Source organism: Bactrocera dorsalis, chromosome 5, assembly GCF_023373825.1.
Source record: "Bactrocera dorsalis isolate Fly_Bdor chromosome 5, ASM2337382v1, whole genome shotgun sequence".
NCBI classification, from domain to species: Eukaryota; Metazoa; Arthropoda; class Insecta; order Diptera; family Tephritidae; genus Bactrocera; species Bactrocera dorsalis.
The window spans coordinates 72758714-72784369 of NC_064307.1; the positions used below are offsets into that span (position 1 = coordinate 72758714).

General features: G+C 37.6%; 1 protein-coding gene and 1 long non-coding RNA gene across 2 annotated transcripts in view; both read right to left on the minus strand.

Moving 5' to 3' along the window:
* Positions 1-25218, minus strand: part of LOC125778732 (uncharacterized) — a 138302-nt gene extending 113084 nt beyond the window's left edge. Inside the window, exons 1-2 of the long non-coding RNA XR_007422888.1 lie at positions 24730-25218; positions 18229-18257 (exon numbers count right to left, since the gene is read on the minus strand). This is a non-coding gene — a long non-coding RNA (uncharacterized LOC125778732). The remainder of the gene's footprint in view (positions 1-18228; positions 18258-24729) is intronic.
* Positions 6965-9874, minus strand: LOC105229423 (bestrophin-4). The gene is made up of 4 exons (XM_011209706.4): positions 9559-9874; positions 8568-9321; positions 8339-8512; positions 6965-7768 (listed from the first exon to the last, which is right to left on the minus strand). The coding sequence occupies exons 1-4, from the start codon at positions 9735-9737 to the stop codon at positions 7067-7069; spliced, it is 1809 nt and encodes a 602-aa protein (XP_011208008.1). The 5' UTR covers positions 9738-9874; the 3' UTR covers positions 6965-7066.
* Positions 25219-25656: the final 438 nt, after the last annotated feature.

Consider the following 25656-nt stretch of genomic DNA (forward strand, 5'->3'; position numbering starts at 1 on the left):
AAGAGAATAAGAGAGGAGGACGGGTTTTTTATTGCAAGCTGAATTCAAAAGTACTAGTAGATTTTTGAGTTTTTGTACTAAAAATAATTAGTAACAATTATACTAGTTAATTGCAAATTAGTCTTAGACTAGTTACTAAAGTGGCAGTTCCTAGATCAGATAAAAATCTTATTTACAAGAATAATTCTTAATCATATTCATATCGAGTTGAAACTGGAATGCCACTCTTTCGGTTGTTGTCCCGGCTGTAAATTTGGTTGTGAGCATTGATAAAAATAACAATCAGCTGATCATCAGAAAAAATACAAAATGAAGAGCACAAGCAAGTCTAACAGCTGATCGTTAATCGAGTCTAAAGGAAAAAAACTGGGTTTTCAATTAAAATCTTAATGTAAACGCCGTTGTTGGGGGAAAAAATAATCAACGAAGACAGAAATTTAAACACGGATCGCATTAGGTCTCGAGGAAAAATCTTTCATTTACCGTTAAAAATCTAACGCGCTCGTTTTGGTCCGTAAATAACAAGTCGCAAACCGGTTACTGCTCGTTTTTAGCACGTAATACTACCGTTACACTGAAAACATATACATTTTTGAAAGCTTTACTGCTTTGCTGCCTGCCAGCAATCAACGCATCCATGCATTAGATAATTCAGCCATGATTTTTGCCATCTGCATTGGAAATGCAATAAATTTTAGTTATTATCCTTGTGAGCATTACACGCTGCATTGCCTACTCTGACGCTATGGCCGAACGAAGTGCATTGGTAGGCATACAAAAACATGACACCCGTGTGTATATTTACTGGCTGCAAATCCTTTTAGGACGCATTTCAAACAGCTTGCCACAATTCACAATTCTGAGTTATTAGCTGAGCATAGTCAGGAAATATGCGTAGTTTATGGTTTAATCAATAATTTCCGGTTAGCTTTAGTTGAGCTGCAGGCACTCGTAGACTATGCACACTGCAATCCATTTACAAACTACAGTTTTATGTGTGCCTGTCGAATTGTAAATGAGTTCCACACAAAATTTATACAGTTGCATTTGCTTAGTTCATAATTCATTGCGTGCAGATTGTCTGGCATTTGGATCGCATGGTCAGTGCTGACCGGTGCTAACGTTCAATAAACCAATTACTAACACCATCATTAGAGGTTATGTATGCAGTAAACACCTGTGTTGCCAACATGCGGTTGTGGGTTGTTCGTTTCACAACGGGACGACCGTCAGGCCACAAACAACTAATATCCGTTATACAGTACATTTTATTGTCTGTGTTGATAAGGTTAATTTCATGAGTTGAGCGCTGGATGGCTACTGCTTTACGTTCTGCTGGGCAGATATTATTCCATATATTCTTCTTTATTGGCGTACACACTAGCTTAGCGGTTATAACCGAGTTAACAACAACGCGCCACTCGTATCCTTTTTAACGCTATTTTACGCCACTCGGAGATTCCAATTATAGTGAGGTGCTTCTCCACCCGGCCTTTTCAACGTAGTAGAGGTCTTCATCTTCCTCTGCTTTCACCGGCGTATACTGCGTCGAATACTCTAAAAGCTGGAGCGTTTTCGTCCATTCGGACGACATGATCTAGCCAGCATACCCGCTAATCTCTCAATTCCCTGAATTCATTTCGTATTCCGTAGAGCTCATCGTTCCATCGACTGCGATATTTGCCATTGCCAATGCGCAAAGGATTATAAATCTTCCGCAGATCCTTTACTTCGAAAACTCTTAACACCGACTCATCAGATGTTGTCATCGTCCATGCCTCTACTCCATATAGCAGGACGGGGATAATGAGTGACTTGTGGAATTTGGTCTTTGTTCATCGAGAGAGAACTTTACTCATCAATTGCCTACTCACTTCGAAGTAGCATATAATTATATCTCGAAATCCAACGCAGAATAACTCTTGACAACACGTTATTCTGCGTTGGATTTCGGGATATAATTATATAATCAGGCAGGCTTGCTTTGTTTGGAGGTGCAAATGACAGTAGTCAATATTTTCTACGTCGATGGCTGAAAATATGCTTCAGAACACTTTTTTGTTGAAGGCATTTTTTTTGGAAAATTCGGTTATAAACTGTTTTTGTCTCAGCTGTGGAGATCCAATGTAGATGGTTTCTAGAACTTAAGAGAACAAGAACTCGCTCTCTCGGTGTTTTCGAAATGTTTTGATCTGAATTTGTTTTGGAGAATTCAAAGACCTATATTTTTGATGTGAAAATGGCATTTTTTATGAGCAGCAAGCGTTTTAGAGCTTAATAGCCGTGCTTGGGTGCTTTAAAGCTTTTTACGCTACAAAGCTATTCGTCAATATTTTTTATGCATATACTAAAATTATGTCTATAATATCAACTTATTCTCAACCACGTACCATTGGCCACATATCACGCACAAACACACCTGCCACGCCCAGTCGGTTGTTCGCCATAAACACAAACACCAATTAAATTACAACCGCTTACTTTATGATAATAATAACGCTGATGGTGATGATAATGCAAAACACCTGCAAAACCTGTTTATCCTGTGGTCAATTATTTCCACAGTGTCAACACGCGTGACAAACACACACACCTTCTCACGCATACAGCTGCGCGGCTAGAAGTCGCAATGACAACAAGCGAGCACACAACGCGAAAGAGAAACAATGAAAATAGCCTGAGGTAGTGTCAACAACAACTACAAGTTGGTGGCAAGTTGGATGGCAAATATTTACCGTTACTAATGCAGCGCCTTGCAGCATACGTAGCATGTTGCATATATTCACAAAGCGTGCTCGCTTTAGCACGCTGCTTTGGCGTCTGTGCAACGGCTTCATACATTTGTTGCTTTTGCAAAGCAAAGCAAACTAAGTTAAACTGCTAGGCAAATTGTTGTTGTTGCAGCCTGCTAGTATTTTCATAGTGCGAAAGCGCCACGCAAGTGACTGCTGTGGCCGCTCGAGTTGTGTGTTTGAGTTTTTGGAGGTTAGCAACATTTGTCACGGCAGCCGGCGTGGCTTAACGCCGTCGCGGTTTGCTAACAAGTTGCACGCAGGTGGTCTTGTAGAGATTTTATTATAATGCAACACTCATAAGTCATGTTTCTGCATACATATTTGTATTATCGTTCAGGTGGGAAGCGAAAGTATGTTAAGCAGATTTTCAGGGTTGGCTGTATGAATGACGGGATTTTAGTGCCGATGGCTTTGCCATTTGGCAATGGTCTCTTATAAAGATTTAGTTACGTCGTCAGTCAGCCCCTCTACCTTTCAACCTAAGCCTTGTCATAGCTTTTCCAGATATTAGAGATAAAAAGTCAATTGAAAAGTCCGGCCTGACAATTAGATAGCGCTCTAATAGAATTAAAGTCGTATGTTGAAATGAGCACCTAAGACGATAGACGCAGTGGACTCACAAACGAGGTCTCTACCGACAAAACATCAACAAAGTCCACAAAATAACTTCGAATTGCTTTAAAGTAAAGACTGAACGTATAAATCACATCATTCACGAATATTGGGGTACGAGAAAGCTCTGTGCAAAGCAGATGCGTCCACTGAAGACGTGCTCGGCTGAATTCATATATTATAACAACAAATTCACTAGCCATACTGCACATATGCATTCATGTACTACATTATTTCAAGTCAATGAACTTTTAATTTTATATTTACTGCAAACCACTTAGCATACATTAAGGCGCAAAACATTCAGTAGTAAGTAAGTGAAAGCTAGCATTTATTTATTTTGTTTGGGAGCACACATATGAGTCTGCATATGCATAAAATATGTGTTTGTAATACCACTGTATGGTATGTGTGTATGTATATATTAATTGTGTATGTAGATATGCGTCTAAGCTTTAGTTGGCTAACAGCACATGGAAGTCAGCTGCCGTGATGCGTGTTATTATTTTTCCGCGTCGTAGCATAAAACTTCGACTTGCCACACACGCATCACACAAGCACACGCGCGAGCATTCTGCATGTGTGTAATTTGTTTGGGGAATCCGGCGCACGAATAACAACTGACAGCACAAACACACACGTGCTTACCACATTTCTAACACAACCACAACACACAGTGTTGCACCGACGCATACAAATGCTAAGTATATGCAAATTAGTTAGGTCTCGCAGGAATGTACTTAAGCATTCTGCGTTGGAAACGCTTGAACCAACAGGCAAAGGCACGCATATATTTTTCTCTGTATATGTACGTATGTATGTATGTGAAAGTGTTTGTGAAAAGTCACGCAAAAATATTTTACTAAGAAAACAATGCCAGGCGGAGTGAGCGGAGTTATACGAAATTAAAATGTCATCAAGTGCCGTGGGGGCACGCTGGGAGTGTTGAGGTCTCAACATTTTTTTTCGCTATTTTGGCAAGTTTATTTACTTTTAGCGATAAGAAATAGCAAAGGTTGGTATGAAATTTCAATAAAAAAAAAATTCTATGAAAAATTATATTTAAACATTTGCGTAAAATAAATATTTAGTTATATCTGTGTATGTATTTGTGCGTGCTTAAGTGTTGTCTCTCAGTAATCATTAATCATTGTACGCATTTATGCAGAAAGCTTGCACATATTCTTTAGCCAAAATCACGAGGGTGCTGACACCGATGGAATTTCTTATATGTACATACATATGTATTTATAGAAGCTTACATCAGCGTTGTATATAAGTGAAAATACACACACATTGAAATTCCAATAAATATAGCTCATTACAACTAAATATATATACATACATATATAGCTGTCTCAAAGGATATTCAAATTAGTTGCTTATTATTTGGAAAATTATTTTGTGTTTTGAGATTTGGAATTTGGAAAGATTAAAATTGAAAACGCAGGCATAAACATATTTTTCATTTAATATTTTTATGCTCGGCTGGAGACAACTGAACTGAAATGCCTCATAACAGTTTAAAGAGTCTTATGGAATTCCTTACGTAAGAATTTGATTATATTAATGCGTTTTCCCTAATATTATTAAAAATTGCAAACGCAACTAAGCTGCAATTAAAAAAAAAAACAGAGTTGCCACCTGTTTTCAATTTACATAAATTTTATGTATCAATATTTTTTGCATAAGCGAAGTTCAAATAAACTATTATAAATAATAAATAAATTTAAAATCGGAGTTGCCACTTGTTTTTAATTTACATAAATTTTATATTTTAATATTTTTTTGCATAAGAAGCTCAAATGAACTTTTATGCTTTTTTAACTCAGCAGTTGTAAATTTAAAAATCGGGGTTGCCATATAATTTGAATTTTAATTAATTTGTATTTTATTATATTTTGTTGAAAAGAGATGTTTATTAAATGAAGTCTATATATGTATATGTATGTTGAAAAAAAAAAAAATCAAGGTTGCCACATAATTTGAATTTGAATTAATTTTTGTTTTTGTATGTTGAAAAATGTTTATTAAGAAAAGTTTAAAATAAAGTTGAATGAAATAAGCCGAAGTTACAGAAACAAAATTTATGACACTCTCAAAAAAAAAATTTAAATCAATATAGTTGCCATATTTTAGCAAAATAAATTAACTCAAAGTAATAAACCACTCACTCACTTATTTATCGATCAACCATGCATATTTCTGTATTTTTTCCACATTTCACACCTTCGTAACATTGGTCGACAGGGCGTATACGTAACTTGAATTTAAATTTTTATTTGACCGCTTTGAATACAATTCACTCTGCAATAAGTGGTTAATTAACAAGCAATAAAGTGAGCTGTTTTGTTTCTATTATTATAGCGGTGCACTGCAACAAAAACAAAAATGACAACAGCAACAACAAAAGGGCGCGACAACAACAATATCAAGTGCTGCATGCACTTTAACGGCATAGTGTTATTAGCAATAATTATATTGTGCAGCAAGCAGCTGTGCCACACATGTGTTACAACGCAGGACAATGCAATAACAAGAAAACAATTACGCGCAATAACAATAGCAACAACAACATAATAATAGCAGCTACAACATTAAAAGCAGCAGCAACAACCTCAACAATACTAGCAGCAACAAACACATTACAGCAATTGACTGCATTGGTCGCAGCTGCTAACGGTACATTGCAACGGTAGCCAGTTACATGTTCGTGCGCGTGTGTGTGTGTATGTAGCACAGCAGTTAACGCCATTACCATCACTTATGGTTCGTTAAGTCCAATAGCCGTTGCCGGCGCAAAATACATGCAACACCAGCAACTGTTACTAACTGTATAAATATATTATTATATTTTATTATATATATATGTATACATTTATATATTGTGTTGTTGTTAATGTTATTAACTAAATGCGCATGTAAACAGTCAACAAGCAATTCAAACGCGGTGGCAGGTGTTGCAAACTCAGTACAGTTCGTATGGCAGCTATATGCTACAGTCATCCGATCGGAACAACATTTATGTAGATTGTACTGTTGACTGGAATAATACGATATGCTAAATTTTGTGAAGATATCTTGCCAAATAAAAAAGTTTTCCATACAAGGACTTGTGTTAAGATATCTCGTCAAAAAAAAAGTTTTCCATACAAGAACTTGGCTTTGAGCGATCAGTTTGTACCGCAGCCACGTCTTATAGTGGTCCGATATCGACCATTTCGACAAATAAGCAGCCTCTTATGAATAAAAAGACACGTGCAAAATTAGAGATCGATATCTCAAAAACTACGACACTGAGAACTCACTTTGAAAGGGTCAAGAACAACCAGCCGAACATAATAAAAATCATCGACATATGTACATATTTCGATCTTATCTTAGACACTGCGATATACCAGCTAAGACACAAACCTCTCAGCTGAAACAAAATGAAATCGGAACAAATATACTACAGTTAACCGGTAGATGGCGCTCATAAAACAAATAGAAGATTAAAACATTACCAAGACTGAACTGATGATACTACCGGCATATTTCAAATACAAATTGGTTTTATATTTTTATTAAAAATATATAAGTAAAGACATGTAACTGAAATAGAACTCGAACTAAAAATATAAGTATGCAACAAAGAGCTATCAACCGTTTCTTTCGCGCTATTTTTCCTGCTTGTCCGGCTCATCACGCTTTTTCTTCTCTTCAGCCGACCCAGCGACACGTGCTTTGCTACCGGCACCGCTGCTGCTGCTACTCTTTGCGCTCGGCGTGGCAGTGCGTTGATCACTCGACTTCGGCTGCAGCATTTGCGCTGGTATCGGTATAGTCGGTGGCGCTGCCAAATTCAAACCCGAGGCAATCAAAGCAGGCAACAGATCGGCTGTAGCACTTGTGGCAGTGTAAACATTTTGCATAATGCGCTGACGTTGTCGTTCCTGGCGTTGACGCTCACGCTCTTCGCGCAACAAATCAAAATCGTCCTTCTCTCTCCCATCCGCGCCCTCTTCTTCATACGTGAGTGACTCAACAGCGCTCGTTTGAGAACGCAACTGTTCGGGTGGCAAAAGCATGCTTTTCGAATCGACTTCTCCGCCAACATCGGTCAACCATGAGAGACGCGCAGCGCCGGAATATTTATTTGTGGCCAAATGCCTTTCATAATCCGATGTGGAATGCGGTATGTGTTCGCCCAGTGAGACGGAGCTGGTGGAGAGCCGCAAACGGCTGTTGTTAGTTTGAGTATCCTCCTTGCTGATTAGACGCTTCAATACCGCGTTGATCCGTGAGACACTGCTATGCATGCTGGAGTTGGTGGCCATGTTGTCGCGACGCTTCCAAACGAAATGTGCAGCGCCATCCGACTAGAAAGTGGAATTTGGTATGGATTAGATCTATAACTTCTAAAAATCCCGGAATTCTACTGAAATTATATGATAACTTCAGGCTTTTCGGTAAAAAAAAACACCAGTAATGTCGTTTCCATGACAGTCGGGTTTACGTAACCGGAAGAGGCCCGAAACTTCGACCGGCTAAAGACGATTAGCTCGGCAAAGTTGTGAATCCGATTTATCGATCCGAATCCTTAAAGAGGAAATAGGATCTCAAAATATCTCACCCAGCGAATTAGACCGAGTTCTACTTCAAAACACTTTGGAAAAGACCTCACTCTATAAATGTTTCTGGCAACTTGTAGTTTACGAGCAGAAAGTTTCTAACAAGACTATTGGTCCCTTTCCTCGGATATATTAAGAGATTTTATAATTGACGCAACTTTCTTCATATCACTTCTAACTTAAGAACTGAGGAAATAAATCTGTAACCTCACTTTAACCTAACCTAACCTCAAATACCACCGTATAATTGCTGAATCTATCAAAATCCTTGTTATCGAACTCCTTTCTCTACACAAATGTCCAAACAACTTTTAATACCTTTCCAACATCAGTGAAATCTGTGGTGACCTTGTGGTAGTCCTCCGGATATGGCAGACCGCCAGGCAAAACTTCATCCCAGTACTGATCTTTCACCAATTCGGGATGTTCATGATGCATTTCATCGACAATAAAATAGGAGACTTGCAAATTGCGATCAATCATCCAATTCACCTAACCAAGAAGTGAAGCATTTGTAAGCAATCCCAATATAAACACATCAGCTCACCTCAAAGTCATCATCATCCTCACCGAACGGATTCATCAGCGACTCCGCCACCTTTAGCCAACCCATATAGAAGAAAAATTGCAGCGTTGTAAAAATAGGAAAATAATAGTCAACCCAATCGTAGTGACCATCAGGGTCCGCCTCTCTAGGCATCCACTGTTGGCCAATGAGCGCCGCCAAGAAGTATGAATACACCGCCAGCGTGACCACTTGCGTATATACCAAAGGTATTGGCACCGAATCGAAATGCAATATAACGGCACATTTGTTACGAAACGCGTCCAATTGATCGAAAATAGTTTTAAGCGCAACATCGTCACGTATGCGACCCTCTTTACGTGCACGCGATACAATGCTGGCGGCCCAGACGAGCGGCACCCAATGTTTGCGATGCTTCGGTGATTTTTCATCCATAGCTATTAGCACATCCTTTTCATTCTCGGTCAACAGACCGGCATCTACCAGCGAGTCCATTGTGGGAAAGCGTTTCTTCACACTCGGCGCCACCATCGTAAAAATCATGGTTAGACAGAGGCAGACATAACGCATGACGGTGCGACGCATTATGCGACCACGTTCATCCTGTCCAACAAAGAGCGTACTCACGTAGACGGCAAGTGGATCAGGCCATGGCACAGTGATGTATTGAGTCCACCAGCGGTTCATGACAACCACAATATAGAAGCCGAGCACAAACGAGAGCGGTATGAGTGTGCTCGAACTGTGACAGTAATGTACAAGCAGTTCAAAGAGGCTGGGGAGTTGAGAAATTTTATTAAAGTGAGGTTAGCATAAAGCACTCTTGAAAACTATAGGTTTAAGCGGCGATAGGATGAGCTGAGATCATAGTGACACAAGTGCTTATTCTTTAGGTGCAACATCGCTCTTAGCTCCACTATGCTCCCAGCCTAACATTAGTATGATTTGTTAATTTCAGACCTACGCTATTTTTTTTAAATCGTTTATAATTTTTCTATGTATTTCTGCTCACCGTTGTTGTTCCGGTCCCATCAGAAAACGATAAGTAATACCCAGCGCATAATATAGGACCAGAAAAACCGCTAAGTCCCTCCAAATAATTTTATAAATGCTACCACGCCAACGTGCCAAGAGTTTCAGGAAGCAATTGAAGTTGCTGGTCGCGACTTGCGCTTGATATGAGACCGTCATTTTAATATGAGAATATGTAACAATATTTTTTTTAAATTAAATTGTTGGTATATTTTAAATAAAATATTTTCTTTAATAATTTGCTGGAAAAAAATTTTCCAAATGAATATTTTTCGTTTTTTCATTAGACAAGCTGAAAAATAACTGAATGATCGAACGTCTTAAAATGAAATACACAAAAGTTTATAAATTCTTAGCATATATCGATTTCGTTTTCGAATGATTCGAATAAACAATTTAGAAGGTGATCGATTTAGATATACGAAAAAAAAACGAAAGAGGTCAAAATGCGTGAGTATTGAGAAGCTCGCCGACAATCGTAGTGCTCGAAAATTCTACGAAAAGATGCGCGACTAACGGAAGATTTCAAGACGGGAGCATAACTCTTGTAAGGCCGAAAGAGTTCATGTAGTGGCTGAGGTCCGGATCATACTAAAGTTATGTAGGTAACATTTATCCAACCTGACGAACGGCAGTAAAGAGTAGCATCTGGAACCCAATTCACCAATAGATGATGGTGGAAATGATGTTCCATTGCTCGACAAGGAATAGGTTTGAATGACAATAAGCCGCCTAAAGAACAACACAGTGGCCGGAGCCGACGTATTGCCGGCCAAGCTATTCAAATAAGTATGATCTCGATCCACAAAAAGGGAATCCACAATCTGTGCCAATTAGCGCGAGATAAGCATCCCTAATATCACATATAAGATCTTACCGAGAGTAGTGTGTGAAGCCCACTGTCAACAAACTGTTTGAACATTATTAGTGTAGCTTTAGACGCGAAAAATCTACTATCGATCAAACGTTTTCCATGCGCCAAAGGTTGGAAAAGTCCAATGCATAGAAAATCTACATACATCAGCTCTTTGTCGATTTTAAAGCCGCCATTGACACCATGAAAAGGAGCTGCCTCTAAGACATTATGTCTGAACTTGGCATCCCCACAAAGCAAAGACAGCTGTATAAAATTTCTGAACAGCACAAAAAACTGTGTCAGGATCGAGAAGGATCTCTCGAGCCGTTCGATATGAAGCGAGGTTTCAGACAAGGATACTTCCTATCGTGTGGCGTTTTCGATCTACAAACAACAAAGTCCAAACCCTACAAGTTGTTCATCATACCCGTCCGGCTATATGGTGCGGAGGCATAGAAAAGTATACGCCAGTAAAGAAGAAGATTATCGATTTAAATGGAGATCTAAAGCCCAGCACTTTTCTTGAAACTAAATCCAGAAGTTTCTTCAGTCCTGTGTTCTATTTCAATAAATCCGTTGTTGCCATCCATCTCATCTAAGCAACAAATTATGAACTGTAGTAGGCGCTGTCTACCCTGAAGGTAGAATATTTTATTTCGAAGATATTGCAGAGAAGAACAATGCAATATAAACTCTGTAAGTCTCTGATATAACTGGTTCTTTAGAGCTCAAAACTTATCACGAATTCAAAAGTATTACCGGACAAAGGCGATCATCTTAGTGCATGCCTGGATAGAGGACAGGTTCATACAGATATCATTGGTTATATAATTATATTTAAGTGTAAAAGACTAAACATTTTATATAGAAAATCTTTCACAATTCGTCTGAGAAGTATAAGACGTAATTTCAGCTCGAATGAAACGAAGGATATATCGAAAAAAGCTGGGTGGCACCTAAAATTATATTAATTATTTAATTTCCACCACAAAGAGTTACCGTTACAAATCACTTTTCACTCCTTATTTTGTGCACCCTTCCATGTGCTAGTGCATTGATTTGCATGTGATTGGCTACCCATTCATTACTGTTCATTTCACGCTCTTTCCAATTGTTGCCGCCACAGATTTGCGTAATTTCTAATTTACCACACTGATTTGCATTGTGCCCCTGCCACAGCTGCATTTGGATAAGGCATAGCGGGTGTCATGCAACAAAAACGCGCCTCGGCGACACTTGCCACACTGACGAAATAATATTATGCCAAGTATTTGATGTAGGAGAGTGAGTGCGGGCTGAGCGGCTGTGTGACAAGTTCTCTTTCAAATGTCCTTCAAAAATTTGCATAATGCCAGCAGTTGTTGCCACAGACATATATATATGTATGGTGAGTTAAAGGTGCTGCATTTACACATTTACAACTACAACAACTCGTTAGTTGCCACATTTTACTGCCGCATTGCGGACATTATAGCCACGTCTTGTTGCGACTTTTCCAGAAAATTTCGCTCAAACGCAAGCAACAATGAGCTGTTAACATGTTGCTTGCGCTTTTGAGTGCGTTGTATGAAAATATATGCACAGATCTTTATATATATACGGTTTATATAAGCAGATATATCAGTAAGTCCGTAGGTACCTGCGTTTGTGTCATTTTACGACTTTTCAACACCGCCATTTCCACGCTTCTGGCGCTGCTCACCCTTTCCTCTTTCCATCACTTGTGCTCTCCCTATCTCTCTACCACTTTCTCTCTCTCCCTCTAGCTCGCCGCATTTCGGTCAACATTTCCATTTCTATTTCACTGTGTCAACAGAAAATTTTATGTAAACTAAATTTTATGCTGATAGTTTTCATACTATTTTATTAGCATACATTCAGGCGTGCTTGCATATTTCCTCACTCGAGTGTGTGCGCGCGTTTGCTTGTATGAATATGTGATTAGTAATCCTTTAGCGCAGTCTCTTGTGTAATCATAAAATTTTGGTTGTAAAATTTGGGTCACACTGACCACAAAACTTGCTGTATGTATCATATTAACAATTCAAGCCGCAAGCCCGCTGGGACTGTCACACACACACATACTCGTATATATGTACATATCATGTATGCAAATAAAAGCTACCAATGCTATAAATGTCGTTTTTATGTTATGCTAATGAACTTTTACTTTTATTGATATTGTTTTACACGCATTCATTAGTAGATATGCTAATACGAAATCTGTGCGGTATGTGACGAAGCGTTTTACACGGTCACTAACACACGTATTGGTGTTTTATAGTCATCAAGACTTGCTGTTTGCTGCTTGGGTATAAACACGCGCATGCTTAGCGCTGCTGTTGTCGGCGTTGGGGGCGTTGGGGGCACTTACTTACAAGATGAATACGAATTTATGCTTTAACAAATGTGTCTTCTCCGTGGGGATCTCAGCAAACGTATGTTGTACATAAAAGCGCAATTTGAATGCCGAATGTTATGCAACACATGAGTGTCGTAAAAATCACATTATTTTAGTGTGATGTGTCACATGACAACACAAAGAGTTAAGTTGGCCATTATTATTTATGTTTTTGAAAGGGCAACAAGGCGCCGTGATACTGTGTTGTTGACGCTTTACCTCTTCAGGACGAATTTGGATTTTTATTACACGAGAGAATAGGTGTGAACTTGGAACATGGAAATTAGATAAAGATTGATAGAGCAAGTCCAAGGATAGTATAAGTATAAGTATGTATAAGTATAAGTATATAAATATAAGTCTAGTTTTGCGAATCTCCACGTAAAAAACACTAAATGAAAAAAGGTGAGGTTAGGTCCCCCTTTGGAGGACGACCCCTGCAAATGTGCCAAGGATAACGATTTAAGGGCACCCCCCTGGAATGTCCGGTCTCAAGGCTGACATCACCGCCGTCCAAGAAATGCGATGGACGGGAAAAGGGCTGAGACGAGTAGGTCCTTATGGCATTAGTGGCCATATAGAGGAGCGCAAATTCGGTGTAGTATTCATGTTGGGAGAGAAACTCCGTTGACAACGGTTAGTAAATTCAGCCCCCATGATGAAACATCCCCAAATAGTTTGAGGCTGATCGACTTCGTCGGGACCCGAAAAATGGTTATCTGTAGTACTAGATTTCAGCATAGAAAGATTTATCAAGCTACCTGGCTGTCTCCGGATCGAAAAGCCACCAACCAGTCCGATAAAGTTGAGATAGACGGAAGACACTTATCCGTAGCCCGACCATCCGAATAGCAGTTACCCATTCTATCTGAAATACGTACACTGCAGCAGAGACTACCACCGCTAGTGCATACTGGCAACAGCAATATGTCACTTATACTAATACCTTTTTAATATATTTTGTAACTCCAACTTGCCACATCTTCTGATACCTTCAATCAACGTGACAACCTTCAAACTTTCAAACAAATCGAAATACCAACAAAAGTATCTGCTATACTACAAAAACAACAAGAAATAAATCTAAAATTTACATCAACAACAGCACACGTTGTTAAGTTGAATGTAAAGAATATCAAAGACTTTGTTGCCTCGCAGCAACTTAGCTTTTATTTGCCAACTTGAAATCTGCTACTTTCGACCGTCATCCGGTTGCTTGCGCCATAACGATACACCGGTGTGGCAACACTCACAGCTATTTACAGTGGCAACGGCACTATGCCACCGACTCCGACTCGCGTGCGTGGGACGGACGACCCGCAGGCTAATAATCGTAATTGACAGTGATGCCAATTTGAACTTTACCATGAATACGCCACGCAGACAATTACACAAATGTAACCACACACACAGACCCACACACTGAAAATTAAAGACACAAAGCTTGCGAAACAAAAATCTTCATTTTCCCCACCCCCGAACTCAGAACGTCAAGTCGACGCCGTCAAACTATACGCTTTTCTTTAATAACTGTCAGCATTGGCGCTGCGCCGAGTTTCCCCCTTGCCTCCCCGTCCGAAAAGAAAAACAAAGCAAGCACGCCAACAAGTTGAAACTCATTTGCTTCGGAACTTGCGTCAATTGACAATTGTCTTGAAGGACAAACCAAACTGTGACTTTCGTAACGGACAATAATTGTGACAATGACAATGGAGCAATGCTTGGCGGCGCCGCCGACGGTCGAACGTGAGCGCCGAGCGCAGCTTCAGGACAGGATATTGTAGCGTTGATCAGAAACTTTTGTCGTTTTCGTCTTCTAATTGCTTGACAAAATGAATTTGCATATTAATTTTGTAGCCGCGGAGTGTGCACCGGCACTCAGTCGAGATTGCTGAGCTTGATATTGAGTGGTGGGTGGTATAAATTAGTAATGGCGCCAATTGGATCGCGTAGCTTTGGAGTGGGGCGGAAGGTTGGCATTCTTAAGCTACAAAGGCGTACATGGTATCACTGTTGACTTGTTTACTGAAATATTTTCTTTAATACGTTGTATAGGGCTTGGAATTCTCAACAGGTTTATGAAAAAATGTTTTAAAGGCGGCATGTGAAATGTGGATGGGAAGGCTTCAGATGTGACTGCCCGCCTTAATTCTGAAATATATGATTTAATTTCAGTTTTACATAACTAAAATACAGGTAGCAGGTCCCAATATACTATATTTCCCAGAATCCTATATAAAAAATATATCTGTCGCTCTAGTCTAAATTTCACAAACACACATTTTGTCCATAAGAAACTGCTAATTTATCAAAATGGCCGATATCGGACCACTCTAGCATATAGCTGACATATAAACTGAACGATCGAATTCTGGTTTTTGTATGGAAAACTTTTTCAGACTCACTACGTCTAATATTTCAAAAACGCTTTGGAAATTGCTGCTGTCTATTTTATTTATAGCGCGAAAATTTTACTTCTTGCACTCCGAAAAGTATGCAAAGAAATTTAATATCTACTCTAAAGTGAAAGCAGACCGAGTAGGCGTTTTATTTTGAGCAAACCACGAAGTTCACTCTGTTTTTAACCCATACCGTAACATATCGATTTCGCTACATAAAATTAAGCCACACCGATCAATTACTCACATATAATTTATAACCTTTCCTACAGCCAACTCCATCAAACCTTAGAACACTTTCACTCACAAAACAAAATAAGTATGTAGCACTTAAGGCATGCTTGTCTGTCTGTCTGTCCGTATGCCTGCCTAACTGTCCGTTTCAATGTCTATCTGCATCCTCAAGTTTGCGGCCAATTTCAATTAACTTTTCATCTCTGAACCTCTGAACTTTTTGTTGGTGGAAGACCCTGAAATAAAACCGCAACGCTCAACTCCAGCCGCCGAAAGTAATATCCACTCGCAAATACCAGCTTTTCAACGAATTAAGCGAAATTTTGCTGTTCGGTATTTATCAATTTACACACACGCACGCACACATATATACTTTGAGCTAGGCGAAGGTTATGGCAACACACAAACATATAAACAAGCGCATACACTGTCCGTTTATCCATATTTAACCAGCTATACTTATATTCATGGCCCGTTTTGGTGCTCATATGTAGTTGGGTGCGTGTGCCTGAGCGCCTTAATGTATGCAAAAACCGCAACATCCCGACATGACAACACTATTAATCAATATTGATTGGCACTTAAGTGCTCGTCAGTTCCTCTTGTCTCTCATGCATATATGCATACAAGCATATGAATTTAAGCGTGCGTTTGTGTGTGTGATTATGGATGTGAGGTTGCTTTCGGTGCCCAAGACAACGCCATTTGGTGATTTAGTTAATTTGAAGTGGTTTATGAATGGGTTGAGTTTAAAAGATTTAGCGCTAAAAGCAAAGTTAAATGGATTATGCGGAATTTTGGGCATTACCCACATACGCCCATGCGCTCATACGCTCATATAGACTGATATAAGCTTTAATGTGTCTGGGTGTTTTAGTTTTTGATTTAAAGGGTTGTAAATGTAGGTCCATTTGCAATATTCAAAAGGATAGACAAGCAAGAAAAGGGTGTAGAAATTATAGGAATGTATATTACATCCGTTTAAAGACACCACTTTTTACTCTGAAAGCTTAGCGACAATCAAAACTTTCACATCTTTGGTTTTCAAAGCGAAGTTAGTACGAGAATGTTTGACATTTCGTCATCTAGAGAGGGTAAAATATTTTTATATCATGGTTGTGAAAGCCCCAGGTCTCTCAGAGTGTTTTTGAAAACTATTTTTCCTAAAACGCATCAGATATTGTCTTCTGCGGTTACACTTCACAAAAAAATGTCTTATTTTAGAAGCCGAAATGTATGCTTCCCATTTGAACATAACATAACCTAACCTAACATATCCGGAATCTAACCAAAGAACATTCAAACTCATTTCATATCACATAGACTCTGCTTTCCATATGCCTTTATGCCATCCCTAGGCAGCTCGAATATTTATGTGCAAAGTTTAAATAAAAAACTTTTAAGATTCTAAGAGGGTTCAGGACGGCCATTAGTGAAATAACCAAAAAGCTTTGGCTTCATATTTTGAAAGTTGAAAAATTTTGTATACCTATCTTATGTAAAAACTATACATCACTTTGAATGAGTAGATAATATTTTTGCTTTCTTCAGATACAAAGAGCTTGCTTAGGGCATGAGCTTAAAGCTCTGTAGAAACTTGCGTCGCCTCAATTGCCAAAACAAGTGATTGCTTTAAAAAAAAGACATATTTCGATATTGAGGTCCAAAGAGCTTTCATAGGGCATGAGCTTAAAGCTCTATAGAAGCTTTTGACGTTTTTCATAGCCTAAACTATTTTTTTCATTAGTAAAAGGCAGATAGTTTTCGATGTTATACATGAATAATGACTTTCCTTTATTTTGAGATACAAAGAGCTTACTTAGGACATTAGCTTAAAGCTCAATAGAAGCTTATGTCATTATAAATTATCTTAACTATAGTTTTCTTTGATAAAAAAGGACAGTTTTGGATATAATTTATGAGTAATTGATTTGCTTGATTTTGAGATATGAAGAGCAAACTTAGTTTATGAACTTAAAGATCTGTAGGAGCAGTTGTCGTTCTTAATGACCTAAACTATTGTTTGCTTTACTAAATTGATGGCAGTTTTCGATAAAGCGAACAGTTTCAACTAGTAATTATAAGCTTTGCTGCGTACTCCAGGACTTCCATAGCCTCAAAAAAAATCAAGACAGACAAAAAAACTTGAAGATGTAAATTTTACACAATATCTTCAGGTATATGTTATTAAATGTGCTTATGGTTAATTAATTACCACATTTGATTGAGCAAGACCAAAGTATTTGCTACTATTACTGGAAAAAAATAGTTTCCTCATAACTTTTTGCTTACAAATATGTGCCATTCTTACGTAAAATGTAAGGAAAACCCGCAGAGCCAAATTAAAATGGTTTAATGACCAAAGAACATGTGCTTTCTTAAGCAAATTATTTCTTCAACGAGTATTCTGTTATCCAATGTATAACACGAAAATCCTTTTTCGAGCCGCACATGTTTAGTGTAGCAATAAGAAATAAGGAAAGGCAACGAGAGTGGAGAGAACATAGAACAAAACATATAATATAAGTACAAGAAATACTCAAGAATTACAAAATACTTTTAAAAGTTCACAGCAACCCCAGACACCCCAAGCTGGTGTACATAATGTAGGGTATGTGCTTGAGATTAATGCTTTGTTTCGCTATGTTGGAGTGACATTAGGGAAAGAACATAAGATTTTATGTATTGCAAACAAAGGTGTTGCAAGTAAAAGTAATTTTCTCACATTTCGTTACTTATAATTAGAAAAAAGACACTTACTTGTATAAGCTTGCGGGATGAAGATCAAGCTGAAAGAGAAGAAAATAAAAGGATTTTAGTTAAAAATTGTTTACAAATATTTATGGCATATGAAAACAACCAAATAATGAATAAACTAGGTAAATATATATGAAAGTCTACAGGAAGTTGGAGCCATACACAGTGAAAGCGACACTTTCTAGCAAAAAAAGTTTTTTTTTTAAGTGGAGCATCTTTAAGAGTTGAATTTTTGTCCAAAACTATGGATGAATGGCTTAGTTGAAGATTGAAGTTTTCACTCTTTCCACATTTCCACATTTCAATGAACCACCAAACCATCATCTGAAATCTGGGTCGCTTAAAGTTTTGCGCTCCATTTAGCGAGGTCATTATGACAGCTGTCAAGCATGTGTCCTCCCTCATTCTGCAATTTTCCTCTCTCCCTCTCTATTTCCTCCATTACTCAATATCTCACTCTTACGCCTTCTCTTCTTCTGCCTTCTCAACAAGATATGTCCATGGCACCTATTACGTTCTGACAAGTTTTGCCTCTAACATACAAGTGTACAACAAGCCACTCAGCCAATCCGTCAAAGAATCAGTCGATGCGTCAGTCATTCAATAAGTCAGTTATTTAGTTGACTGCAATTTAGTTGTATGTCAAGTGGCTTGTACGGTAGCGTAATTGCCTTAAAGCGCTGCATCCAAGCGAAGCAACGCATCTATCCATCCATCCAGCCGTCTATTATCGAGCCATGTGGCATGCAACAAAGCATTGCTGTATGCAAAATTAATCGAGTCCATTGTCAAATGTATGTAAGGTATTGTATTGGCTGCAGTAATGATGTTGGCTTTGAGGCTATAATGTTAAGTTGCAACACACATACAAACATGCCAGCATTTGAGCCTCAATATAAAATATATGTATACATATGTATATATATATATATATGTACGTCAAAATAACACACACACAAATATATGCAGCCATATTAGCAGCTTCGCATATCGTCAACAAAATACCTATGCATACATGTGGCAACGGCAATTGATGTGGCAGATTGAGTTGTAGGCGTAAATACAATTGCCATAAACACAAATAAGCACAAGCACACATACACATAGCCACATATATTCAAATATAAATGGATGCTATGCAGCAGCTTTATCCACACTGTCTGTATGCATTTCCATTTCTATTTGCCCTTCTATTGCTGTATTTGTTTTTGGTGGAATCGCCGTGTAATTGCCGCATTTATACAAGCAATTAAAATCCATTGTTGTAATATGCTTAATTAGATCACTTTGTCGAGGTGTAGCAAAGACATATAATTTTCACGCACACATACACAGTCACACATATATGTGTTGATTTTGTGTGAAAATAATTATATTCGCTACCCTGTTGAGAGTGTGTGAGATGAAAGGGCTTAAATTACATTACACTGAACTAGAGTGGAAGTGTTTAGATTAAATGAGAAGATTAAGATTACATTTAGATTACTCATGATTACAAACGGTAATACGTCTCATTATAACATTAGAGTTTGTATTTTTTTCAGATATAAATTTTAATTGTAATGTAATGTTTTTTATTAGATTACTTGTGAGGAGCTTTTACTTCAATTTAAATGAAAACTTATTCTTAGAATGCTGTGGACGTTTTAAGAACTTGAACTAGACATATTTTTATGTATACTGTTGTTAAGCTTTAATTAAACTTTCATCTTTGCTACTGAGCTTTCGAATGAAAAACATATTAAACAGAAATGTCATTGAAAGCATTTTATTTACAAACTTTTCATATTCTTAGTACTTTGGCTGAAATTTCGTCTACATGAAATGAGTTATTTAACTTTCATTGAGCTTTCATTATAGCTTTCACTTAGCTATAAAATAGGATTAATTAATACCAAAGTATTACGGTACCATGAACTTCAAAAAAAACCAAAAAGTTAAGAGAAACCATAAAGAGTGGTAGGGAAGTATATTATTTTTAAAAAGGAGGCTAAATATAACAAATAAGTCTTTTTTGGATTAGTGGAATCAGCTTTGCGTATATCGTTCACCTTTACAGCTTTCATCTGAGAAAAAGAAGGAGTAATGAATGCTGCAAGTAAATCTTTACAAAGTTTCCTCTCAAAATTCTACAACAATTAACATTTTTCTGTAGACTTTACTAATTTCATCAATCCTTTTAAGCTTTCAGTCGTCCCTCCTTTGTTCAAACGAAAATTCTAAAAACAATGCGACTCAACATTGAAACAATTAAATTCAATTGGACGCCCAAAATCTTTTGTGGCCGACTTAAACTAATTGCTATTGACGACTTTTCGTTGGGTAACTTAGTTAAGAAAAAAAATTAACGGGACCTTAAGCAAATAAATGATGCAATGCGACAGCGCCGCAGGCAATTGTAGAGAAGAAAAGGCGACTGAAAGCAAGAAAAGTCGGAAGAAGTTGATGAAAATTAAGCCGACGCCGACTAAACTACGTCTGCCAAATAAAGTGTCAATATCAATTAGCGTGCGCCGAACAGCATTTCGCTGCGAATCGTCTCTGTTTTAAATTACCTACATACAGACGAAGAAAGCCGAAGGAAGACGTACGTAATACCATTGTTGATTTTTCCCATTTTTCAGGCCATACAACTTGCTGCCATTTGCCATCTTCATTATCCTTTTGCTTAATTAATTTCACCGCACAGTAATTCGACAAGCAAGTGGATTTAAAAAGTTTCCACTAGCCCACTAGCCATCAAACCAGCCACCACCCGACCGAGCAGCAAAGTAGCCCGCGAACCGACCAAGCGACCGCCAATGGACTTAATTTGCTTGCCAAATTGGCGTAAAGCATTCAAGCCAACTGCGAAATCCACTCAAGCATTACGAGAGGCGCACGCAAAATGCTCGTAAAGTTCGGTGTGAATGAAATTAAGTAAAATGGACTGAAAAGCCAGCAAATTGATATTCGTCTAATGAAATTTCTGTTTACATAAGAGATGGAAAGGTTTACGACTTGCTTTGTTCATCACTTGAGTGATAAATTAGCAGGTGGGTTCCCGAGTATTTGTGCTTTTTTCTCTTTTTTTGGAGGAAATAAATTAGTAAATTGACGCAGTTTGAAATTGTAAAGTAATTATTGAAGGGGGTTTGAGGGTTATGGCACTGCTACTTTGTTAAAAATTTCGAAATTTTAAATTAATCAGTAATACGTGACAGCTAATTCAAAGAGAGGATGAAGTGGGAAATCGATCTGAAATTTTGCATACGTCCTTTATTCTCCAGAGGGCCGCATATTTGTGGAAACCACCGATATCGGATTACTAAAGCATGTATCTCCCATACAAACTGAACGATCGGGATCAAATATTTTTGGAGAAAACTTTTTCATTTGACTAGATATCTTCATGAAACTTGACACAGATCTTTATTTAACTCAGTGATACAATATCCGAAGAATTGGGTTAGATCGAATTACTATAGCATATATGTAGCTGCCATACAAACTGAACGATTAAAATCAAGTCCTTGTATGGAAAACTTTTTTAATTGACAAGATATTGGCACAAAATTGGGCACAGTTCTTTTTCTATGGCAATAATGCATTATCCGAAGAAATAGTTTAGATCGAATTACTATAGCACCTAGCTGCCATACACACTGAACTATCAAAAAAGAGTTTTTGTATGGAAAACGACGAGATATCAGCCCGAAATTCGGCACAGATAATTGCTCAGAACAACGCTACAATCTCCGAAGAAATTGTTCATATCGGTTCACTATAGCATATAGCTGTCATACAAACTAAACTATCAACATACCATACTCTAGCCGACAATTTCTATTTATAATTACAAAGTTTAATTGCTGAACTTTTAGGTTGTCCGAAATTAGAGCACAACCCCAAGCTCGACCTCATCTATAGCCCAGCTAACCTACAATATGCTCACATAACATTTATAAACACTTGTAAAGCATATATTTACCAACACAAAGTGACCCGAAAGTTTCACTCTCAATTACAAATCGGCACCAATATTTGCTTTCTCTAGCAAAAATATGCGCTCGGTTACCCCTTTGACCCGAAATGTTGCTTAAATACATAAGCACAGCCACTCGAATGTGGCAAATGAAAACATATTGCATGTTGGTGATTTACACTCAATAAAATCTTGTAACCTACCAGAAGGCATAATAAAATTACAACAAATAAATAAACAAACTGACAGGCATACTTTAAGAAAACATTTGTAAGAAAAGCATACAATACAAGCGTAGCAAATATTTGTAAGAAAAGGTTGTAATACAAGCGCGACAAGGCGTGGGTTTCGGTAGGAAAGGCATATAATAATTTAAGTATCGCCTGGTTGTAAACACTTGAGTTGATATGTCCCAGGAAATCAAGCGTAGAAAATTATAATCCCATGACATACACGCATACAAGCGTATGGCATGCACACACACACACTTACACATAGATAAGTGGCTGTGAATCCTTTTTGCTTTTATTAATTCAATTCATAAGCGGTTTTGACCCTTTTCTGGCAGATTTTCTTACAAAACTTGCGTATGTGTATGCGTGTGTGGCTTGTCCAACAGCTGTATATGTGTATGTGGGAGTGTTGGCAAATTTTCCACATCATTAAGTTTGCAGCAAGAGTTGCTCAGGCGTGGCGAAGAGCAAAAACTAATAGCAAACACTGTGGCAGAGATATAAATATTGCGAAAGTATTCATCTTGAAATCAGTCTAATGAAGCGAATTGTCATAATTTTTCAATGTGGAAGCAAAAAAAGAAAATTCTGAGTATATTCTACACATTCATTCATATGTATGTATGTACCATAAATAAAATATTTGCATTTACTTATAACTTTCAATTTGCTTGCTCGCCTGTGTTGCTGTCTACACTGCATGCAAATAAGCCACACACACACACGCATACACTTATGTGTGTATTTGCATATATTTTGGCATTTATTTGCATTATCCTTTGCTTTTGAAGTGCCTGCGCCATAAATATTTAAATCATTAGTCTATTTGGTTGCTGGCGTTGCTTCTCTTTTTGGCTAATTTATTTGCATACTAGATAAAAGTGAATTAAATGAAGCATTTCGCCATGTCTCGGTTCTGTGGAAATTTTGTTAAACATTTGTTTTTTTTTCGCTAACGCTATGAAAAGCCTTGCCTTTGACATTACTTAGGGCGTCGATTAGGCATTAATGCTTTCAACTTGGAATTTTTGCGGTTGACATGACAGCTGTGATGCGTGGGCGTTGCTAATATGAATGCAAATAGCGAAGATAAACTGTGTGACAATTTAGATAAACATATTAGGGTGGTTTATAAAAATAAAATATGTGACAATTAGAAAGACATATTAGGGTGGTTCATAAAGATAAACTTTACTGTTTATAAATATACTATAAACAAATAATGAAGACCTCTGCTCGGGTATAAACGACCATTTCATTCTCTTGCAACTTGCAAGGATTAAAGCCGGAGTAATACCTTTAGTTAGATAAGGCTTCTTCGTTAAATAGGGTCTAGGACAAGTGTTCACCTGATTTTATTCAACCTAAGCACAAAAATATACCGAGAAAAGTACGCGATCTTATTTTCATAAAATTAACTCACATATGTTGGCCGATATATACTAATTGTAAAGTCACGCGGAAGTTCAAAAAATCTTTATATTACTTATCCTAGGGCTAAGAGAAGTATTGACCCGATTGAAACTATTTTTGATACAGAGAGATACTGTTATCAGGCAAGAGTTCTCTCAAAATTTCAATTATATATACACATATCTTACACATTGACCGATATTTTCGATAAAAAGTCAACTATTGGGTCTGCAGTCCACATATTCGGTACCAATGGGCTTGAACAGTTTTAGTTCCATCTGGCCTGATTGCGCCCATCTACGAACTCGTCCTTACTGTTTTGCCGAGAAATGCGTATACCAAGTTTCATCAAGATATCTACAGCTTGCACGGACGGACAAACAGACAGACAGTTCTCAAGTTTCATCGAGAAATCTAAATGCGCCTCGTCATCCTGATAATTTGCGTATACAAAACCCTACATCTAGCTCGTTTAATTTTAGGTGATACATACAACCGTTAATGAACAAAATTATTATATAGTTGGTACACTGTCGGAACATGTTGCAAGACTATAAAAAAATCACTTAAGAACTAAATTTCATGCGGATATTTAAAAAATGACGAACAAATTATTATAATACCTTAAAAAGACACTTCCTTATAAATTGCTGGCTGAATTAAGTATCAAATCCAAAGTCTCTTAGGCGAAGTTATTCAGAATGACCTATAGAAAATATCCTAAATATGTGCTTTTTAGTGGAACAAAATCGCCCCGCTCTAATGTACATTCAAAATTTCCTACATACCCGATTTTTTAGTAAAAAATACATTCAGAGACAGAAATATATTATAAAGAAAAATAAATTTTATATACATAAATATATTTTTCAAATAATTTGATTACAAACTCACCTCTTTTGAATTTGCCTTGGCAATGCACACGAGGGCTGCTATATATATTTCTGGCCTAATAATGAAAATAGGAATATTTATCAACGATTACACGACGCGCTATTTTTTTATAAAAACACTATCACACTTACCACCCGACACACGCGACGTAAACCAATCGAGAACCGGATAAAAGACTAACGCACTTGTTACATTCATACATACTTACACTCATATACACAACCGCGAACTAACCCGAACACGCACTTAAGGAATTTGCACATTATAGACACTGGTAATTTCGACGAATTTAAGCCACTACTAATTCACGACACTTTTTTTTGCATTTATGAACGATTTTAACATTAATTTAAATAAAAACGCAATTTAAGAAATACTTTTCACTAATTTTAACGAATATTCGCAACATCAACCAAGAATTACGTGTGTCCACTCTCCTTACCACTTGTAACTAAATATTTTTACTGTTACGTTGCATTCCTCAATTCGAATAATTCAGTTGATTTCCCCTTAATTTCGCATTCCATGAATTCCCGAAAATTCGGAACTCTTCTAAGATCTGTCACAACTCTTGATTAACTATTATTACATGCATAACATTTTGAAGGTCAACTTAGAAGTTCGAACATTAAAAATTCACAACAACATTGCAAAAATTCATTTTGTCACTCTCTACCATTTCTCAATGATGTGTACGCAGCTAATACCTCTGCAGAGCACACAGCTTAGTCACGTACTTATTTAGGAGAGCATGAGTGTGTGTATGCGAGCGCTTAGCGCAGCATTGATATGCAAGTGTCACTGTTAGCTGATGAAGAGAGCTTTGATGCGATGTGTGCGAGCGGTCTGCGCAACATTAATATGCAGGTGTAACACTCTTGAATGTAAGAGAGCATAGGTGACGAAAAGAGCTTTGTAAGCGAAAAT